This window comes from Rhododendron vialii, chromosome 6a (genome assembly GCF_030253575.1).
Source record: "Rhododendron vialii isolate Sample 1 chromosome 6a, ASM3025357v1".
NCBI lineage: Eukaryota > Viridiplantae > Streptophyta > Magnoliopsida > Ericales > Ericaceae > Rhododendron > Rhododendron vialii.
The window spans coordinates 5,555,277-5,576,601 of NC_080562.1; the positions used below are offsets into that span (position 1 = coordinate 5,555,277).

Genomic DNA, 21,325 nt, shown 5'->3' on the forward strand with positions numbered 1-21,325 from the left:
TTATTACACTCGAAATATTTCGAAAAAATTAATTCGTACGTCCAAGACCATAACTATTAGATCAATCCTTGGAATTACGTGATTTCTTTTTATAATCAGTAATCAATTATATGTGTTAGTGATTAATGTTTTCATATGCTGAAACATCCACATTATGAAAGAAAAGGCTAAGGTCCGCTAAGGGCTTTTTGGAAATTTTTTTTGTTTTGTTCTTATTTAATTTTTTTTCGTATTTGATCATTTTGTGACAAATTTTTATAAATTATTGATTCGTCTCTATGAGAAGAATTCGTCTCTATGAGAAGAATCAGAAAAATACCTCTCTTTTTTTTACTTTTATCCTAATATTTTTTGTAATATTCAAGATAAACCCCAAAAAGCTAAAAAGCAAAAAGCTCCTCAGCGGCCCCGCTGTGTATTTTTTTTAGTAATTGAATCGTTCGTCTTGTAGGACCCGCATAGTAGTATATTCACACAAAAAATCATATTTATCGGATATCGATAGGTGTATTAAAAATTAAATCTTAATTTATAAAATAGACGACTATGGATAGTTTAACTTTAAACTTATCTACCATCAATTTTTTAAACCAAACTTCAATATTTTATATATCTATCCAAGTCCGATAAAGTTGATTTTTGGTGAATATATACTACTTTACGAGCCTTACAAGATGAACGGTTCGGATTACTATAATATAGGCACAGTGGAGCCCACAATTGATGGTGGTGGAAAACCCAAGTTTTCCACCCAAGGAGGATGGAATTTACTCTCTCTAACCTAATATCCTTCAGGGTGGGATATAATTCCACAAGCTTGGATCGCTGATTTTTATAGAGGAAAAATGAAGGGAAAATTACCAAAAGAAAGTACTATATTAAAATAACGTAAAAAATTCAAATCTCACTCCATCATTTTTCTTTTTGAATAGGAATACAAAATGATAAAAGGAGGTGACCCTTAGGAAGCTAGTGGCATTAAACAAACAAATTACTAAAAAGTCCTCTCTTCTTCAATAATCATATTTGGATGATGTAGAGATTAGTGAAATGCATAGATTAAAGGGATAATGATGCTTCTTAAAAATAAATAATTAGGTTAAGACATCCCTATCTCCGTGCACCGTAATGTCTTAAGTAAGACATTAGTTTTAAGATCAATTATTATCAATGGAATAAAACTTCCCACCAGTCAAAGTGAAGGAGTAAAAAAATGCTACGCGTAAGAGTAAAGACGAGGGAGAATTCGAAAAAAGAAGTGTTCGGAATCCTTCAATGCGCGAGAATTTTACATGCATCGTGTGGAATCAACGCGTGTCAGACAGTTCGTGACACATCTGTGTGTCCTACTAAAGTGTCCCTCCAACCAAAGTGTGAAGATTACTTTACTTTATTCAAGCATTAGATCACCATAATTTAAGAATTTATAACATCTTTCAAGTACAGATCCAATCCTAAGCACTCAAACATTAGAGGCACGTACACTTTCACACATAAAGAAACATATAGAGACAAATAGGTGGGAGAAAGCTATGGTGCACATGTTGCCAACAATAACGGTAGTACACCTTCTTTTTTTGGAGAAATTTTTGGGTGACGGGCGAGTACCACATACGTGGTATCCCATCAGCGATCTAGCCACGCGTCCAAATGTGTTTTTGTCGGCCCAAATTTATCTCCTCTTCAGACCACTCTCTCTCCTCTTTTTCTCTCTTTAAAAGCCTAGGACTCCACTGATTTTGTCAAAATAGCCCTTTAACCTATAAATATTATAGAAATCAATGTAATGCATCCATTCTAAGATTACTCATGCCTAGGCGCGATAATCGAGCCGAACAAACCGAACACATTATTGCTCTGACTTGGCTCAAACTCTTAATTATTACACTTGGTCGGGCTCGACTCACATTTGAAGCTTAATTTGACTCGTGAAATGTCCAAATCGATTCAAGCATTCAAGCCTAGCTCGGTTAAGCTCATGAGCGCACAAATGCAAAACATAGTAGCTGGAAAAAACAAGTTGTACACTACTACAACTGCATAAAAAAGCTGAATTTTCATGCCTTTTTCAGCCTCTCACTGTAACTTTTCAACACTAGATAGAAAAAGCAATTTTCCTCTTTTCTTTTCTTTTCTTTTCTTTTTTTTTTATAAGCGAAGCAATTTTTCTCTTCCATGCTCAATTCATCATTACCACTGATGTGGTAGCCCAGTTGGCAAGGTTCTCTACTCTTCTCAACGGAAACGTGGGTTCAAGTCCCGGCAGGTGGTTTGCCTCATGTCTGCGGATGAGTCTTTGGACCAATTGGGGGGGGGGGGGGAGGGGGAAGAGCTTATGCCAATTGTGCATCAAGTAGTGCCATGGTGACTGTCTGTCCTTTCAGACAGTAGCTAGGGCTCAAACTGGACATTCCATCGGCGGGCAGGGAGCCCCTATGGTCACACCTAAGGAGAGTTGCTATGCTGGCTTCTCCTTCCACCCTTTAGATTATCAAGAAAAAAAAACAAAAAAACAAGCACTAGGCTCCGTTTGTTTTGATGTAAAATGTTTTACAATGCAAAATATTTTTCATGTAAAATGTTTTTTCAGAAAACAAATTTCAAACTTTTATTTTTTGGTGTTTGGTTGGCACTCGAAAATATTTTTAGAAATCAACAAAATAGTGTAGAGAGAGAGAGAGAGAGAGATGAGGGCTTAAACGGTGGAGAGATCTAAGAATATTGGAATTGAACGTGGGTCAGGACTGACGATCGAGAAAAATGAGCAGTGAGAATTGCAGTAGAATGCAGCGGGTTCATTTCGGAAAATAACTTACGGAAGATTTAAGGGTAAGTCATTTTCATTCAATTGATGGAAAATGTTTTACATGTAAAATATTTTCCTAATTTTTTCCACAACCAAACACCGAAAAATATGTAAAACATTTTACCGGAAAACATTTTACGCCCAAACAAATGGAGCGTAGATGTGTAAGATTTTTGGATTTCATGAAGGAAATTGATATTCACGCTCCACTATTACTGATGGCGCTTCACTTTGTCCATAAAGTTACTAGTAACTTCACGTTAAAATTGGAGCGTCATCAGTAAAAAGTGAAGCGCGAAAATAAATTTCTTTTGACGAAGCCCTACATTTTATTTTAGTGATTTTGTGGCGGATTTTTTCCGGGACTGATTTGTCCCTTTTGCATTGGTGTTGACTTGCCAGGATATAATTCCAATGTTTCAGACAAAAAAAAAGGGCATGTAATTCCAAATGATTTTTCACCGGGGGTATGTTGTTAAGCAACTCCCTTCCGCGAAGCTGCAAAGCGGTCAATCTGGCCATTCATCTTGACACGGACAACTCAGATTGAATCTGAATGCATACAAATCTGAATAATTTATTACTCGGTTAAGATCTGAACCGTCGATTGCAGAGATGAGTAGCCCATTGGCACCACTCCATGGGGAGATCAGCATCTCCCATTCCACTAATAAAACAAAGACATGGGGATCTGTCTCTAGCCTCTCATGTGATACATTATCACCTATGCATGCATAGTGATAAAGTATTCGAATTAATAGCTAGGTTTGACTATAATGGTTAGGAAAAAAAAATTCAAAAAGATTGATCTACGCATCAGAATCAGAAAAAAGTTTGTTTATTTCCCGACAGTGATGCTTAGCAGATGAAATGTCCATGTCCAGAAAAATAATTGAGTAATTAAGATTAGGTAGAAGAATTTAATTAAATAAGAACAACAAATTGATTATCAACTTAAACGTGGGGTGATTATACTTACCATGTTGTCATTCTCTGTTTTTAGTCAGAGGGAAACATATTTAGTTTATGGGATCATGACCTCTCTAACAATAATGATACTAAATAAATGTCTTTGTTTTAATTACTCGCGGTGCATGCAGCAAATAAAGGTCGTTTCCAACGGGGTAGGGATGCATAGGCAAGCGAGGTCGATTGACTCAACATAGAGCATCTCCTGTTAGCAGGAGATGCCAAAGCTGATGTGACATCTTCAACGGTTAGTTTTGGTATTAATTGACTATCTAATAAATCTGTCTTTAGTCATGCCAAAGCTGATGCGGTTTTGACAGCCACTCCATGCCAATTTCGATAGCCTCTTCGCATGATGCCAATTTTTGAAGTCTTATGTGACAATTTGATATGTTAGAATTTAACATTTCTGCAATGTCCACTCCGGCCAACAAATATGCCTAATCTTTTATTTAAGGATAGTTATTAAGTTTTGGGGAGTGAAGTAACCAAAGAAAAAATTTGACATGAGAAAGGAGATGTCAAATGACACCTATGGATTTGACACTTTAGCTAGAGTTATTTCACATATCAATTCTTCCGGCTGGCATGCCATGTCAAATTTGACACTATTAATTGGGGATGCTTCAACTTTTTTATTGTTTGTTATTTTCCTACTTCTAACTCTTAATTCTTAAATTTGAGCCCAATAAAATAATCCATTCAAATTTAAATGGAAACTTCTTTCCGAGGGTGCTGTAGTGCACCCCGTGTAGTGCACTTGTAGAACGGCACACAATCGTCGATCTCATTAATCAACGGTTCAGATTAAAAATAATCTTTTACTGGTAAAAGATATTTATTACCAGTCAAAGATTAAAAACACATCGTAACCATTGATTGACGAGATCAATGGTTCGTGTTCTGCACTACACGTGCACTACACCGCGGTGCTCTACAGCACCACCGGTTCCTTTGCGAAGAACCCTTTCAAAACTAATGAGAGATTAATCGATGAATGATAAGTAGTTTGCAAGTGTATTATGCAAAAGGTATTTTTAGGAGCATACAAAATAAAATTAATCCACTCTGAACTATTGCTCAATCTTTCACTAACTAAAATAAGTATTTATTTTTTAGATAAGTATTTATTTTTTTAAATTAAAGGTGATGATTATGAGAGAATGATATGTCTCTTAAAATGCAAAATAAATATTTAAAAAATAAAAATATTAACGGAACGGGATAAGTTGGGAGTGGTCCACTGTTGCTGAATCACTAGACAACTGGAGTAGTATGTTTTTGGCACACACTATACAGCTAGAAGACCACATTATTATATTCTGTCAATTGTGGGAGAACAGGCCTTGTTGGAGACAACTGTCCGATGGGATTCCTACAGCAGCAGTGGTTTTCACACACATGCCATTTTATATACTCTCTTAAAGCTAAAGAATTCCCACGAGAACCCAATTCAATTAAAGTGTGTTCTCATGACAAAACCTTCAATCCTAGCTCATTGCTTGATCCAAATCAAATACTCCTAGCTAGGAACCTCACCAACCAATCTCTCTCTCTCTCTCTCTCTCATTTACTATTATATACTGTGTTCTTTTTTTTTTTGTTTAAAAAAAGATGTGTTAGATAGGCTATTCCACCTATGTCAAGGTCGATGTCAAGATACCGCCACACATTTGCGAGCAAAAAAGAGTAGTATGTTTTATGTTTAGCTCCACCAAGCGGGTATATCCACTTGAACACAAGCATTGTGTGAGGAACTCTCCAAATAATTATGCATTGAACCAATCACTCGGTGGCAACTGGCATGTCGTGGGAGTTGAGGAGATTTAATAATGAACTAGTTCTAATATCAACTTGTAGTGTTCTCTTTGGGAGAATATCGTGTTGGGGTCCTCAACTTAATTATTACAGCATTTCGGGATCATGAAGGTAACAGCGAGCTAGAAACCCTCTAGTAACTCTGACAATTTTTCCTCCTAACGACAGAGTTAATTGAACCTACGAGCTAACTCAGCGTTATAATCCCTTACTCATTAACATGCTTCAACTTGATCAACCTCTCGCGGTATCAAAACCCTTGATGAAACCAAGAATCTAATTTTTGACAATGCAATTCATGGTGCCAAATTTGGCATCAAATTTGACAACTACTCATTTTTATCAGTTCACCTTCGAAGGTTGTTGGGCTCGGAGTGTCCCCATGAATTTGGTTATACAATACCCACTCCCTACGACCGCTCTAAAAAACAGACTTGCTGGTGCGATGTCGAATGCAATAAAAGACGTAATTGAAATCCTTCCTAAGACGAAATTGGTTTTAGGATAGATGGTAGAAAAAAGGTCAAATAAGTGGTATCAGAGCCATGAAGTGCTCTAAAACTGACTTACGGGTGCAATGTCGAATGTCATAAAAGACTTAATTGAAACCCTTCCTGACATCAATTGGTTTTAAGAGAGATGGTGAAAAAACGGTCCGACAAAGGTACGAAGGAAAGGTGATTGCAAAGGAGAAAGAAAGATGGTTATGCCGAAATGGCATGGCCCTAGTGAAGCAACACTGTCATTTTTTTTTTTTTTGGGGTGGAGGGGGGCGCAAAATAAAAATAACACTGCAACCAACTAAGAAATAACGTTGACAGTGTCGCATTAACGAGTGGGCTTGCTCTAATGACAAGTGGTTTCCAACCAATAAATTACTCCTACATTTGAAGAATTATCTTTTACTACCAGAGTTCAAATATGTGTGTATGTGTTTTTTTTTTTGATAACCGAATGTTCAGACCAACTTGCATGCACCTCGACTAATTCTTGGATTCTAGAAGTAACGACCGGGCATAACACTCCCTTAGGACGGGAGTGTGTATAGTCCAAAGACTCCAAACCCTTCCACAACAGAGCAGGACATCAGGTCCCCCAACCAAAAATCCATTTTGTTTTCCATTCAAATCTTTCATTTCAAGCTCTTATCATATCAACTCCAGTGGCATCAACCTAGCTAGGATTATACCACAAACCATTTTAACCCACTTCCCTTTATATCCACCACAATCCTTTTTCCAGCCCAATTGAGAAGCCAAGGGAATCGTAGTACTCCCTCTGTTCCATAAAATTGGTCCCCTACGAAATTACGTGTAATTTTCGAACTTAAAAATAATGTATTTACTAATGTAATTGTTTGATTTTTTTTTTTGCACTGATCAAAAGATCTCATCGAGATCTATCAAATAAGATCCGTGTTACACAAAAAAATATTTCGATAACTTGAATATTGCATGTAATTTTGTGGGGGACAAACTTTACGGAACGAAGGAAGTATTTTGAATAAGTTAGTATCCGGTCCAATGGACAAACCAATCAGAAATCCGTTCCACCGTCTAAAATAGCGAGAGACCCAATTAAAACCGGGACAAACCCTCAAAACTGACTCAACACAGAAATGAACAACACGCAAAGGAGAATCAAACTCCGGACCCCCATTCCATAACATTTCTCCACCCGCCTAGGTCCGGTCCAAGTCCTCTCTTCCTGCCTTTAATTACGAAGGCATGGGGATAAGGGCTGCCCTTTCCTTCTAGCTCAAGGTTCATTGGAATGAGAACTTGCTTTTAGAATGCTTCCTGGGTTTTTTAAGTAATCGCATTATCCATGGCTCGACGATAGGATATATGAAGCCTCCCGATTGTCAAGTGACTACAAATGCGCCAACCTTTGAGCACTTGTTGGGAATGCGAGTATAAACCCGTCGCCTAGGTTTTTTTTTCTTTCTAAAATTGGGATATTATGGGAGTAAAATTAGTTGCTTATTTGCAGCTGGAGCTAACCTTTTCTCCTAGCGAGAGGTCCAATTAAAATCGGTAATGCTCGAAACGGGCTCAACATGGAAATGGATAACACGGGAATAAGAATCTCGAACTCCAAACGATAGGGCTTTCTGGAGCTCCTGGTTCCCCAGTGACTACCAATGCGCCAACCCTCAGCACTTGTTGGGATTGTCACTGTAAACCCATCCCCCGAAGCAGAAATTGGAGTCAAGCTTTTCTCCTAGTGTTTTCTAAAATTGGGATACTGGGGGATAGGGCTGTAAACGAACCGAGCAGCTTGCGAGTTCGAGCTTTCGGTTTGTTTAGTAAACAAGCCGAGGTTCGACAAAAACTCGGCTTGATTAAAGAAGCTCGCTTATTAAATAATTAAACTCGACTCGACTCGGTTCGTTTATAGCCCTACTGGGGGATTAAAATCAACTACAGGATAACCTTTACTCTTTTTTTTTTCTTCCTGAAATTGGGACATAAGGGAGTCAAATTATTTGCAGAAAAATACTACTATTGAGGGGATTGCTCCAGATTCCACAAAGGGCAATTTTGCCCCACGAGTCATGTCTTGCTTCCATCCCTCTTTGCCTCGGTCTTTTAAAAGAGGGCATACATTGAGAGCTTTTTAGAGCTTTTTTCGACTTTCTGGATACGAATGGAGTCCAAATCGCCATGTTACCCAAATCATTGTACTCGTCTTGGTGAAAAAGCCTCTTTCACTCATCACCATCACCTCACTCTTTGCAAAGAAAATAATGGGGGGACCAATTACTTGTACGAATTTGTTAGCACAAGATCATAGAGGAGGGTAATTATCTCGATCGCATCCAAATTACTGGCTTATAATTGCTGGTGATTATCTCGATCGCCGTGCCGTACCACGCACCGGAGTCCGTCGTGGCAGCGTAAGCTTGCCCTGGAGGGGCATCCATGCTTTTGATTGTGAAGATGCACCGGCATTCCGTTGGCATTGTTTTTTTTTTTTCTCTCAATAGCCAGCAGGTGTGTTAGTCTGGGTTTCTACTTCTGATTGATGATCATTGCATCCGAGCTTTCCAACGATGGTATGAGTTGGGGTTCCAATTGTATCCTCTACTGCTTAGTCACGGACTGGAATATTCTTATAGCAGCACCTATTGGTGTAGGTTTGCTTTTGCAGGGTGTTCTAAAGCCATGGTGGTTGTCAGTCGCATTGGCTTGTGTTCAATCTTCTCACATACCGTATTAGTAAATCTTTTATACTCCATTATAACTTTATAAGTGAGTTTGTATACCATGTCTATCTTCTTTCGGACAACTTTCTCCACTGAGGAACAACCTTTCCGCTTGGTATTGTCGAATCACTAAGACCGACTTTCGTCCTCGCTCAATGGGCGGGTCTTGCTGTCGAGCTCCCTTCCTTTTCTACGAGAGTCGATCTCCCTGACCTGAGGGTCTCCTTCGAATATTGTCCCTTCAATCGTTAGTCTTGCTACAAGGTCGGAATTCTATTCATAGCGCTCTCACTCAAATAAAGCTAAAGTTCCATGATGAGACAATGAAATCAAATGAAATCAATTAAGCTAAGTTCCATGATAAGACAATGAAATCAATTAAGCTAATGTCCAGTTCAAAGGAGTAATAAGGTTAAACAATCTGGGGAATCCCACCACTGCATAGAATCATGAAATTAGATAAAATCATAAAAAGCTGTACCCATGCCTTTGAGTGGTCCATAACTCTCTCTCTCTCTCTCTCTCTCTCTCTCTCTCTCTCTCTCCATGGGTTTCTGGTGTCTTGACTTTTGTGTGGGAGGTGAGGCCAAAATAGAAAATGGTTACACTGGTCCTCCATTTGCTTTCATGAATCATGATAAAAAGGCAAAAGCAGCCACATGCTAAAAGGCCATCCGTTTCATTTGTCCAGTGAGAGTGGTGACAAGAAACAGCAACTAACACCTGCGACTTGCAAATGTGAGATAGAAGCTACTTCCACCACTCAGTGATCGATTTAATACGTAAAATACTTAATTTTTCTCGCTCAGCGCATGAACTCAAATTTTCGTAACGCTTGACGGGAATCTAGCTTTGGCTTTGACGCAAGTGCAGAGAGATCCTTACAGTAGTTCACGTAAACGTAAATAGCTATGGTGCTGATGGCACTACTTTATTGACGAACACGTAAAATAGCCTATCTGAAGTCAAGAAAAACTACTTTCAATGTTGTCTTAATTTTGAACACGTAATATAGCCTATTCGAAGCCAAGAAAAACGACTTCGATGCTGTCTTAATTTGAGCACCCTGTACCATCAATATAGCAACATCAACAAGAGCCAACATTTAACTGTAATTGCTATGATGACAAAATGGCTGAAAATGCAATCAAAACAATAACACAATTAACACAAGATATAAAGGTGCTATTGGTTTATCAGCAAAAATGGAAATGGTCCCGATGGACCAATCCCAGCTAAAGATTAAACACTGGCATTCGTTAGGCACTTGCCAGCAAGAAGATGGCTGGATTTTTGTGGGTCCTCCTCTCAAAATCATTTCATCACCATACCTAGAACTAGATGTCCTGAAGGCCAAAACAGCACAAAGAAAGCACAGATGCAGGGTGCACACCGGTTGGATCAAGTCGGGTTTGGTCAATTTGATACCAACCAAATGTTCAGTTCGAACCGTCCGCAGAATCTCTGAAGATCGACGTTCCGATTCATCAATACGGTTCGGTCACTTGGAACCTTTCGCTTGGTTCAGTCAATTTACAGCAGAAGACCACATGTAGCCTTCTTAGTTAAAAGAAAATCGCGGCACTTGTATGAAACAGAGACGGAATTCTGGAATAGACCCCCTATAAATTGCATAGGATATGTCCCACACCACAATGGTTCGTAAATACACAAAGGAATACAACAAATAAGCTGCAAAACCTCACAGAGGCTCTCGCCACAAAGTCTCATTACAAAAACCCACTGTATTCATCAACTTTTTCTCTATGGTACAACTCTTCGTAACTACACCACAACGGCTTGTGTTCACCTCTACAACAAAACCTCTGAACTCATCAAACGGTACAGGCACAAGTCCTGTAGATTTCTCCGACAGATGAGCAAAAGTAAATGACCCCTATTCCACGAGACCATTCGCACTAAAATGCAAACATAAAGTGAATTACTATGTTGCTACAGATATCCATAGTTCTGTAATTTCTCTGCAGCCCAGAACATATTTATATGAGAAGTAATAATAGGAAGTGACTGGTAAGACAGCAGAAAATCACAGTATCAGAGAGAGAATGCGAAAAAAATGTTTGCGGTAGAAGACAAGTAATGAAGATAAAAAGAGCAGAAAAAGCAATCTAGGGATTAATATCTTACGCATAGACTGGTCCTTATCGTCTACCACGTTTGTTTGGCTTTATGAGATCAACCAGAGAATTGTCAATGGTACCAATTGCATTTGTAAAACAGAAAAAACCTATGCCTCTTCACTTAATTTTGTAAAAAACATCACTGCAACAAATCTGACTTTAAGCTTTCCGTGCAATTATAATTAACTGAAACTAAAAGACAAAGCAAGACACTAAACAAAAAGAAAATGAAGACAAAACAAGACATCTAGAAAAGGTATGGTGTCCTTTTTACGATAGGAAATAAATTTATCGCATTTTACCCATGTAGAACTAGCAGTACACTCTCCAGACACGGACGCGCTCTGAACACGTGTCCCGCACTTAATGAGGTGTCCAGATTTTTTAGTGTTATTTCCCGTTGGACACGCTCTGGACACTCGGACACCTTCAGGGCATGCAATACAAGAATCTGAAGTCGGGAGCATTTACAGGAACGGTAAATACATAGAAATAAAAATATGGATACTTCTAAATGATCATTTTTTGTTAGTCGTAGTATACGTGTCAATTGGTGTCAACTGCAAATGTCATGTTTATACCAAGAATTAGAGCAAATTTGAATTAATGTGTTTCTAGTATCTTTTCGTTGTTTCATAGTTTCTCTGGCTACCAAGCTCTTCTTTTCCTTTCTTTTAGGATTCATAAAAGGTTCTATTCTATTTGGGAGTGCGCTCCTTTCTCAATGAGAATGAGGTTCCTAGAAAATTTTAACCTAGGAGCAGGGAGCTGGGTGGATTCGTCAACCTGATAAGAGGATCCCGTTACTAAGCACCAAATACAAGGATAGAAAGCTGCTATCAATATGGCCATTAACTACACCCTAGTTTTCAGCATTAGCGTCATAACCCAAACCAAATGTGAGTTGGGCCATTAAAGCTGCATTAAAATTCTCAGCAACAAAGTTGTCATCCAAATCAGTAACGAAAGTTATGGTTCCACCGGTAATTTTACTAACGCCAAGCATCACCCATACTTGATTGTCAAACCCGCTCAGAAAATATCAGGCGGGAAATCATGTTGGCATTTGACATAATAATGTAAATGAAGGTCCAGTGTTTCTCTTAAAAGCCATAACACTAGTGTACACATGAGTAGCCTCACTGCGATGCCATTATTAAAAAATATATATGGGCATGGATCCAGAAAGAAATGTGCTGCTGCAGATATTGTTAATTTCATTTCACTGATAGCTATAAAACTTCCCAGGTTAGAACCTTAACAATGTGTTGAAGTTGGATTTCGAAAGACAGAAAAATCAAAATACTCAAACATATTTAACTTTCTTTGGGATGCCCAACCAAATATGGGTTTTCCCTAATAAATGTTAACTATAGGAAATAATCAAAAAATAGCTTCTCTCACTTTACTTTCTTTGTATATCTTTTCTGTTTGCCACAGATCCAAGATCCAACCATACCACTAGTCGACAACTTCTCAGAGTCCCAGTTGCCAGCGTTCCAACTCCTTGAACTCATTAGAACTAGCTATGAAATCTCTTTTACGGATATCCATTCTGAAAAGGGATATCTTGGAAGCATCCTAATTTTAAGGTGTTTTATGTTTCACTCCCATTCTTTTTTTCTTTTTTTTTTGATCCGCAAACCTTTGTTTCACTCCCATTCACTAGTTCGAAAATGATAAAATACAGCCTGGTTATGCAATCACTCGAAAGTGATAGTAACCACAACACGGTCCTGAAACAATACAGGGTCAGACATGATATTCAATGCACTTGTACTGACACAAAAGAACTTCAACAGAGAGTAACTGTCCAGTGAACCCTTGTCCTGATATTCCAAATGCAAATTAGAATTTGCATTTTAGCTATTAGCAAATGTTAAAAGCTTCAATAGTAATAAATCAATATAGTAACTTCCCAATTACCAATTTGCGCTACTACCCATAATATTTCCACATGAGAGAACCATCAACTAGTCTCATGTAATATTTTGTTATTAATTACCAAAAACTGCTCTTTTTCTTGTTATCCTAATACAACGCCGTCAAAGCAAATCTACTACTCATGGCCTCGTAGGAAAGAATCCTCAAAGAGAACACATATGCCGAGAGACACACAGAAAGTACCAAATTATACCAAGTGTCAGTGGAGTCAGGCCAACTGCAGGTCCAAGCATGGACACGACAATCAAGCTGCAGAATCCTAAACTGTAAACTTACCAGTTGAATGCACTATGGCGATTGAACCATTATAAAAAGGCCTTCACAAGAAACTAATGTATCACCACAAGAAAACATGACAGTAAAGAATGAAAATTCGATGGCATAAGCTGGACAGCCATTTTATGTGAAAATATTCATCCCTAAACCTAAAGCCTTGGCAAGTTTCCTTGTATAAATCAAGAAAAACAGGGCACGATGAGCAAGCTCGAGATTGAAGAGTAACACAATCACAACAGGGTAAAGTGCCTCTTTGCCTAACAAAAAAACGTAGCAGAGTACAGTGTGAGGATTGTTCTCGAACCTGAGCTTGGAACTTTATATATTAACAGTGGAATTTCTACAGCGTGCATATACAATTTGTCGGTCCACAATCTATGAACGGCTGCCTAACTTACCATGAAGTAGCTCTACCACATGTACAGGATCCCTCAGAAAGGCAACCAGTTTAACCCCTTCCTGTTCTGCTGTTAGAGATTTTGTCTCTCTCATTTGAGAAGTTAAAAAGGGTCTGTGCATTATTTGCATCTTAAAACCTGCACCTGTTGGCCCAAAACCATATCCTGCAGGACCTGGATAACAAGTGCAACAAATAAGTAACTACATTGCTCCCTGTGGCAAGCATACAATAACTAGCGGATGAAAAATACCCAAGGAAAGCGGAAATCTGCCGATTGCTGAACAGCACCACTATAGGACCTTCTGGAACTGATCATGGACTCTTAAGGCTTCAAGAATGCTATCAACCCATCTGCGGAAAAATCAGATTCCTAGTGACTATGTAAGCAAAGGCATTGTTTACAAGATTTCCTAATAATAACAAATAATATACTTTAATTGTAGGATCGATGGACAAAGAAACAATACGGCAAACCAAATGATTTTGAGCTATAGTTCATAGTTGTCACCGTACAATCTTTCAGAGTCATGCTAATCTTATGCAACCCCAGGGGAAAGAGATTCCGTGAGCAACACAAGACAAGAGAAACTAAATCTGATCACTAAGCCAAAAGATAGCTAAGGAGAGCAGTGAATACCCATCCAGACCAGGATTTTCAGGAAAATACACATTTCTCAAGCCTAGTCTTTTTGCAGTCGAAGCAGTTGTCCCACCAATACATGCAACAGAATTGCCCCAGCGTTCGTCTGAAATAAGGTTAACCCAAGCACTGTTGCAATAGAGCTTTATGAAGTTAGTGAATGGAACAAAACCACCTTGCCAAATATCACTACTAAATACAGATTTAAAAGGCATACCCGCAATACTAACACAATCAACTACAAAGAAGTTAACTTCATATTAGTAGGATTGGTTTGGGAACGTGGCAATAAGTTCGAATGAAGATTGCCCGATGATGCAAATCTCATACAACAAATACACGTCTTTCTCTTCTTTATTCGTCCATTAATTTCCAAGACAAGGACACAAATTATAAAATATTCCATTGAAACTTTACATAGCTAAATAAGAACTGTAAAACGATAAGTTCACCGAATTGCAGAAGGTGATGCTACGGCAACAACAGGAGCAGAAAGTGCCTGCTTCAGAATTGTTTGGTCTACATGATGAACAGAAACCTGGAAGAAGACAATACGAATCAGGGGCTGCTAGATACAACTCAATGGCCAACGTTAGACACCAAATGAAGCATTGAGATTGTGCGGAAGAGCTAATGCATGGCCGAATAACTTTTTAAATACAATTTATGATAAGACATTTTAAAGGGGACACCACCCGGGCGGATCACATCTGTGTCGTTTAATATAAAAATAAATTTAAAAAAAAAAAAACAGTTCTATCTCTTCTAAAAGCTTTCAGCAATTGCTGAACTAATAAATGACCACTATTTCAGACAGGCAATTCCACTAAAGAGTAGGCAAAGTTCAACCTGCTTAGATTGCCTCGCAACCAATCAGATAAATTTTAGATTGAACAGTAATGGTATAGCCAGGCCATGCCTATATCTGACTTCCCAAATAGTAATACTTTGCAGAGAATTATGAAGAAGTTCACCCAAATCATCCATTAGCCCAATCCCACTAATCAACTAGATTCATTGGTTGTGCAATACTGATGTTCTGGATTTTGAGTGAAGGAAGCAGAGTATTGAGCATAGAAATCAAATCGGGTCTCTAGACCTGCCCTCTCTGGTGCCCACCGGCTTTGATTTGGGGGCAAGGTACCAAGGCATAACATCCCTTGATTTTGGAGGTATGGGGGGGGGGGGGGGGGGTGAAACTTTCTGAGAGTAGCCATTTTGGGCATATATTGTCAAAAGGTTACGTCTGTCTCAAGTCCTCCCGCGACATACCCCATCAATTGCAGATAACATGGATACCGACATACTATTATTGTTGTTTTTGGTTATGTAGATCAGGTAATTAGCCCCTTCAGTTCTTCATTGAATATCACAATATGATAAAAAAGAATGTGAATAACAGATTTCGAGAGGTGGCATAAAGCTTCAGTCGTCAAACACTAAAATTGCAGACAAAATGAGAATTCTCTCTTTTCATCAGGAGAAAGAAAATGGATAAGCATAAGAAAATAAGGCATTATTTAGTGGTGGTCCCTACTCGTTCCGATGCCATAACCCTTCAAAGACAACATTTCTCCCTAGCATTCCCAGGTTCAAATTGAGAATTCAAACAAAATAGTTTAGAAAAACAACAATTACGAAACACTTAGAAAACCAACAGAAGATTGAAAACTGAAATATATTACCGTTGTGTACGTATTCAGCCTTGTAACCTGGAATCCACGATTAGACAGGCCTTCTTCTGAAACAAAAAGGTTCATACATTGCAAGGAGGGTACTAATTGTCAAAAGTAGACGCCCAATAAATAAAGGAACTTTCAAACTCTGGGGTATACAATTAGGGATGTGTTCAATATGTGAAGGAAAAAAATTGCAAACTAAAATAGTTACATAATTCCCTTGACGAAGTATTTAGAGAGGGAGAGAAACATTGCACACAACCACAAGATCACAAAATTATGAACAATGTCCTAAAAGTCACTCGGCACTAGTCGGGCAGTCGGCCACCTTCAAGCGATTAATCGGTGCATAGCAATTAGTAGTCGGCGATTAATCGGCGCATAGCAATTAGTTGGATCTAATCGGATAGGCCCCGCCACCGATTAATCCCTTGTTTTAAAACATTGATTATGAACATCGCACATACCAATCTCGGTGCTAGCTTTTGCTGAAGCAGGATATAGGACTCTACACTTCACATTACCATGCTTCGGGAGCTCTGAAGCCAAAACCTTACCTGTTGCTGAAGACAAATTGCAGAAAATCGAAATTTCACAGTTGTGAGATTCCATGAAAACATGGGGAGAAAGAGATCATGAAATCCACAGCACTACGCATGGATAATGGATGGGAATGCGCACTCGCTCAACCAACTAATGTAAAGGAGCAAAAGGACATATATGTACCTTTTGATGGCGCAAAAGCAACATCAATATAACCATTTGAGGACTCTGCTACTTCCTCAAATATACTTGCTGTACCAGCTCCGACTACACCTACTTTAACATTGGGGGTTCCAGCAGCCCTAAGGACCAAAAATTAGAACGAGCCCATCATTCGAATATACATAGACAGGTAGAGGGTGAGTGGGAGGAGGGAGAAGTGAATGACAGAAAGAAGTTTTGACAAGCTCTTTTTGACACCTTATTTCTTACTACCATATGGAATTGCATACAGCATTTCACATGGAAAAACTACAATACAACACTTATTTTGATGAAGCACCATTACAGCTCATAGTGAATATTATGCAATAACCATTATACAAAACATGGTGGGAGGAACTAGAAACCCGACATCAAATATATATATATATATATATATGTGTGTGTGTGTGTGTGTGTGTGTGTGTGTGTGTGTGTGTGTGTATAAGAAAGAAGGCATCTCCACACAAAAAAAGGCGTGTCTTAAGCTTGTATTAGCTCATTAACAAGTCTGACAAGTCTGTACTGGTAAGGAAAAAGCAGGAAGCAGAAAACTTTTTAATATCAAATTAAAAAAGATGCATGTCCACCAATATATCTATATTAAGGACCTCAGAAGATCATGTATGACCAAAAGGAAACATTATCTAACAGGTTAGCTAAAGTTGCTGACAACCTCCTGAAATTCTGCAAAACACATCCAAATAGGCCACCACTAAGATGCACACGAGCAAGAAAGACCAACTTCTTTTGGAACCATGTAATCAACCAATCAAAATTTCTCAACCCCAATATAAAGGAATTAGGGAATAAAAATTTGTAATTTCAATCCCGTCAATTGGATCACCACGGAGTTAAGAAATAACAAAAGGTGAAATCGGTCCCATCAAATTGAATTACTATAGATACAAGAAGAAACATCCTTCTTTTTACTTTAGCAGTCAGCAAATGCAAAAAAGAACATCCCAAGTAAAGGACGAAGAATCACAGAAAATACATCACAAACACCAGAAGACAAATTATAACACATGTAATTCAAGTTGCAATATAAAATTGTAAATGATAAAGGACTACAACGTAAACCCAAAAACCATGTTTAACGGTATCTGGTATGGATGCCACGTGAGGTTATCTGTCAACTTTATGGATTCATCTAACATGAAACACAGCAAAAAAAAAAAAATTATAAAATCCTTATGCCAAAATTGGATAATGAGTCAATGACAATATTTTCTGTAGCATTTAGTCCTTACTTCCAAGCGTCGAGGAAAACCAGACCCGCTTCTGGAGAAGTTATGACTATCCAGTCAAAAGCACTCTCTGCTGCCACAAACAAGATACGAAAAGAGAAAAGAAAACAATTTTACTAAAGAATAACAAAGAGACTCTCTTTACCATACAGGCATATACTACAAACTCTACAATCACAACCACCAACTAGTTCAAGCAAAATTTAATAGCAGATTGGCACTCAAGAAACATGGCCCCCTCTCTACCAATATTAGCTCCCCCCTTAGATGTACAAAACTCACATAGAAAAGGACCTTTTTCCCCGCAAATTTTGGATCAGAGATTTGACCATGCCATGATATGGCCCACTCTGTGAAACTCCATGCGTCCCAAATTTTAGTCACTAATACAGAGACCAGTTCAGATCATTTGCCTAAAAGTCTACAAGATGTCGCAATGACCTCAAACAAACCCAGAATATACGACAAATTTTCAACCGCACTTGACTCCAATAAAGATTAAGAAAGAGTAAGGTAATGGGACAAGGCATGGAGAAAAACTTAGGTAACTGTTCCATCGTAATAAAGTCATCTTAACAAGGCTCCACTATAATCTTGAAAACTGATATGTCACTTAAACGCTAGACTAGGAAGACTTTGGGAACTCACCACTCAATACAGAAGGAAGCTGATCCAAATCTGGCAACTGTGTGTGCTCAATGAGGGGAAGCTCCAAGCAGTTAATTCCACGTTTTGCCTGTAGACATGAGCAAGAATGCCATTTACAGGGAGTTACCATGCGTATAACACCCTTATTCCCTTCTTTCCCGACTGAGAGATATATATACATAAAGAAATTCCTATTTATTACAAATTACTTATCAGAATTCAGAAGCGTCATCAACATTTCTTTGTGCTAACTACAGAAAGTAACATTGCACTTACAAGGCAATAACAGTGCTAGTGAAGAATGGATCTTTCTCCAGAGAAAAAGTGAAAACTGAAACTTTGTAATTGCAACAGCCCTATGGAAGCTTTTCAGCCTTTTCTAAGAGAACAACAGATTGCATCTCCCGCTCCTCGCAGGCAATACTACTCATCCAATGCAAACACACATGCGGACATATAACTATGTATCTCATAACACAGTCATCAGACAATTAAAAAACTCATCTAAAAGATTTAGCAGTCAGAGAGGGGAGTAATATTCTCAACACACCTCCTCACGTGTTTCAAGCTCTCCTTCATAACTGCGTCAAACACGAGCACATATTTTAAATTATTATATCTCAATTGCATATTCTGATACCATGCGAAGCTATTGACCACCAACTCGTTTAAAAGAATACAAGTCTAGAGAATTTTTTGTCCAACATAGTACGGTTGAATAAATTCTGGCAATATGCAGGAAAAACTATTAAGTTAGCACCTAGAAGGAGGCTCAAATGACACTAAGTTCTACAAGCAATCTAGTTCACAGAATCACAAAACTTGAACAAAACCTAGACTCGAATTTCTCAAAAACATCCACCAACAGGCCTGTAAATTTCAATTTACCCCTCCAAACTTATAATTCTGCATCAAAATTCAGCCCAATTAAACCCAAAATTTCAGCTGCATTACAATCCCAATTTCAATCTGCTAATACATCTATAAAGATACCACTACCCTTTTAAGAAGGCATTGCTAAAAGGAAAGCAAGTGCTTAACTTCACAATTTGCATCCTCTCCTTTATTCAATAACTACACAAGAAATCAGAAACGGAGGTACATATATACCAAAAAGGACAGACTAAGGGGCAGACGAGTCCGGGCAATCACCCTACCCACGTTTCAAATTTTTCCTCAGCGGTAAATTAGATTTTCTCTTAAAAATGGATAGACATCTATAAAATTATACGCAATTATCATTGTAGATTACGATGCATTAGTAACAGAATAAGTAGATCGAAAATATATACAACAGTCTTTTTGTACCATTTTAGAATTTGTATTGTCAAGATTAATAATAACACCTTTCATATGTTAGAATTATTTCTTCTAATGTTTCCCTTATACCAAACATGCTTCATTATGGCATTTGATCGAACACGCATTGTCGCAAACCTAATTGGCAACTTATGTCTACAAAAACAACCGAATAATAGAAATCAGAGAGCCATACAAAGCAGAGGACTTTAAAAATCCATATTTTGCACAGCGAGATGTAACGGAAAAGCTCCAATTCACGATTCCAAAAGAATTCAACAATGCAGGCATAATTAAAAAAAAAAAAAAAAAAGGAAAACCGAATGCTCTCAAAATCAACAAAGAAGAGGAATTGTCGAGAGAGAGAGAGAGACATTACCAAGGCATTGACGAGCTTGGCGTTCTTGCCGCGTTCTCGAGTGACAACGACCTTGGGCTCCGAACACGAACAAACAGGAGACGAATGCGAAGACTGAACTGTGAAGGAGCGAGAAAGGGCGCGCCTTTCGAGGAGCAGAGGAGGTGAGGGAAGAGAGAGAGAGGAGAGAGAGAACTTTGCCATATTTGTTCTAGGAGACGGATGAGGTAACGTGTTGAGCAGAGGATCACCGGGAAGGGCCAGCTGTTGCGACCACCACTGCCCTTTCCTAATATTGCCCCCCCGCTGGTTTAATTTAATTTCAAGGGTTAAATTACCCACATAACCCCTGAGGTTTCGGTCAAATACAGTCCATCCCTTGTGAGTTTCAAATTACATATACCCGCTTGTTCTTTAATGGAAAAAAGAAAGAAGGATTTCTCATACCCTTTGTATATATCCACTTTGTATTCTTACACTAACCCAACCTTCGTATTTTTGTGCTTCTCGTTTCTCTCTCCCCCTCTTCTTATACACTTCGTATACTATCCACTTTGTATTCTTATACGAACCCAAACCTTCATATTTTTGTGCTTCTCGTCTCTCTCTCCCCCTCTCCCCACACCGACCTCCACTTAATATCACAGAGGCCTAGTTTTCCAAAGAATTTTTTTCCCTTTGTATTTTGTGAAGAAAAAAAAAAGCTCATTTAGTACTTTTGAAAAACTGGACCTGATTAACCTACCAAACATTAGGTTTACAACAAAGTGCAGTGCGATTTCCATCGCAGTTGAATTTTTTGTCTCTGTCTAGGTTCTACTAGAGTTAACTTGGCTAAATATAGTCTTTGATTTGGGTCGATTAGTGAGATTTAGGTCTAATTAACGAGATTTCGCCCTCCATTAGGTTATGTTTGTGTGTATATTCATACACTATGTTCTAAAAGTCGGCCGCCTACTCCTCTCCTAGGCGCTAGGTGTTGCTCCAACGCATAGATTAAGAAGCCGACTAATCGGGGCCTACTCTCTGCCTAGAGCTAGGCGGCCATTTTTTGTTCGACCAGCGGCTAGCGACTTTTAGAAAATTATACATACACATGGGCATACACATTTGTGTGTATAAATAGAGGAAGACAAAAAGATAGT

General features: G+C 38.4%; 1 protein-coding gene and 1 non-coding gene across 6 annotated transcripts; one reads left to right on the forward strand and one right to left on the reverse strand.

Moving 5' to 3' along the window:
* Positions 1 to 13,376: 13,376 nt before the first annotated feature.
* Positions 13,377 to 20,498, reverse strand: LOC131331169 (uroporphyrinogen-III synthase, chloroplastic). Of its 5 annotated transcripts, none has more exons than XM_058365042.1 (10): positions 20,202 to 20,497; positions 18,524 to 18,611; positions 17,879 to 17,948; positions 16,608 to 16,726; positions 16,349 to 16,444; positions 15,888 to 15,940; positions 14,655 to 14,740; positions 14,200 to 14,331; positions 13,813 to 13,913; positions 13,377 to 13,734 (listed from the first exon to the last, which is right to left on the reverse strand). In XM_058365042.1, exons 1-9 carry the CDS (start codon positions 20,382 to 20,384, stop codon positions 13,853 to 13,855), a joined length of 888 nt encoding a protein of 295 aa, XP_058221025.1. In that variant the 5' UTR covers positions 20,385 to 20,497; the 3' UTR covers positions 13,377 to 13,734; positions 13,813 to 13,852. The 5 variants fall into 5 exon arrangements, with proteins under 5 accessions (XP_058221025.1, XP_058221026.1, XP_058221023.1 ...); XM_058365043.1 differs by having other exon boundaries at positions 17,879 to 17,945; positions 20,202 to 20,496; XM_058365040.1 differs by having other exon boundaries at positions 15,888 to 15,943; positions 20,202 to 20,496.
* LOC131331662 (small nucleolar RNA snoR100) lies at positions 15,251 to 15,358 on the forward strand. The gene has a single exon (XR_009201465.1). It is a non-coding gene; the product is annotated as a small nucleolar RNA snoR100 (small nucleolar RNA).
* Positions 20,499 to 21,325: the final 827 nt, after the last annotated feature.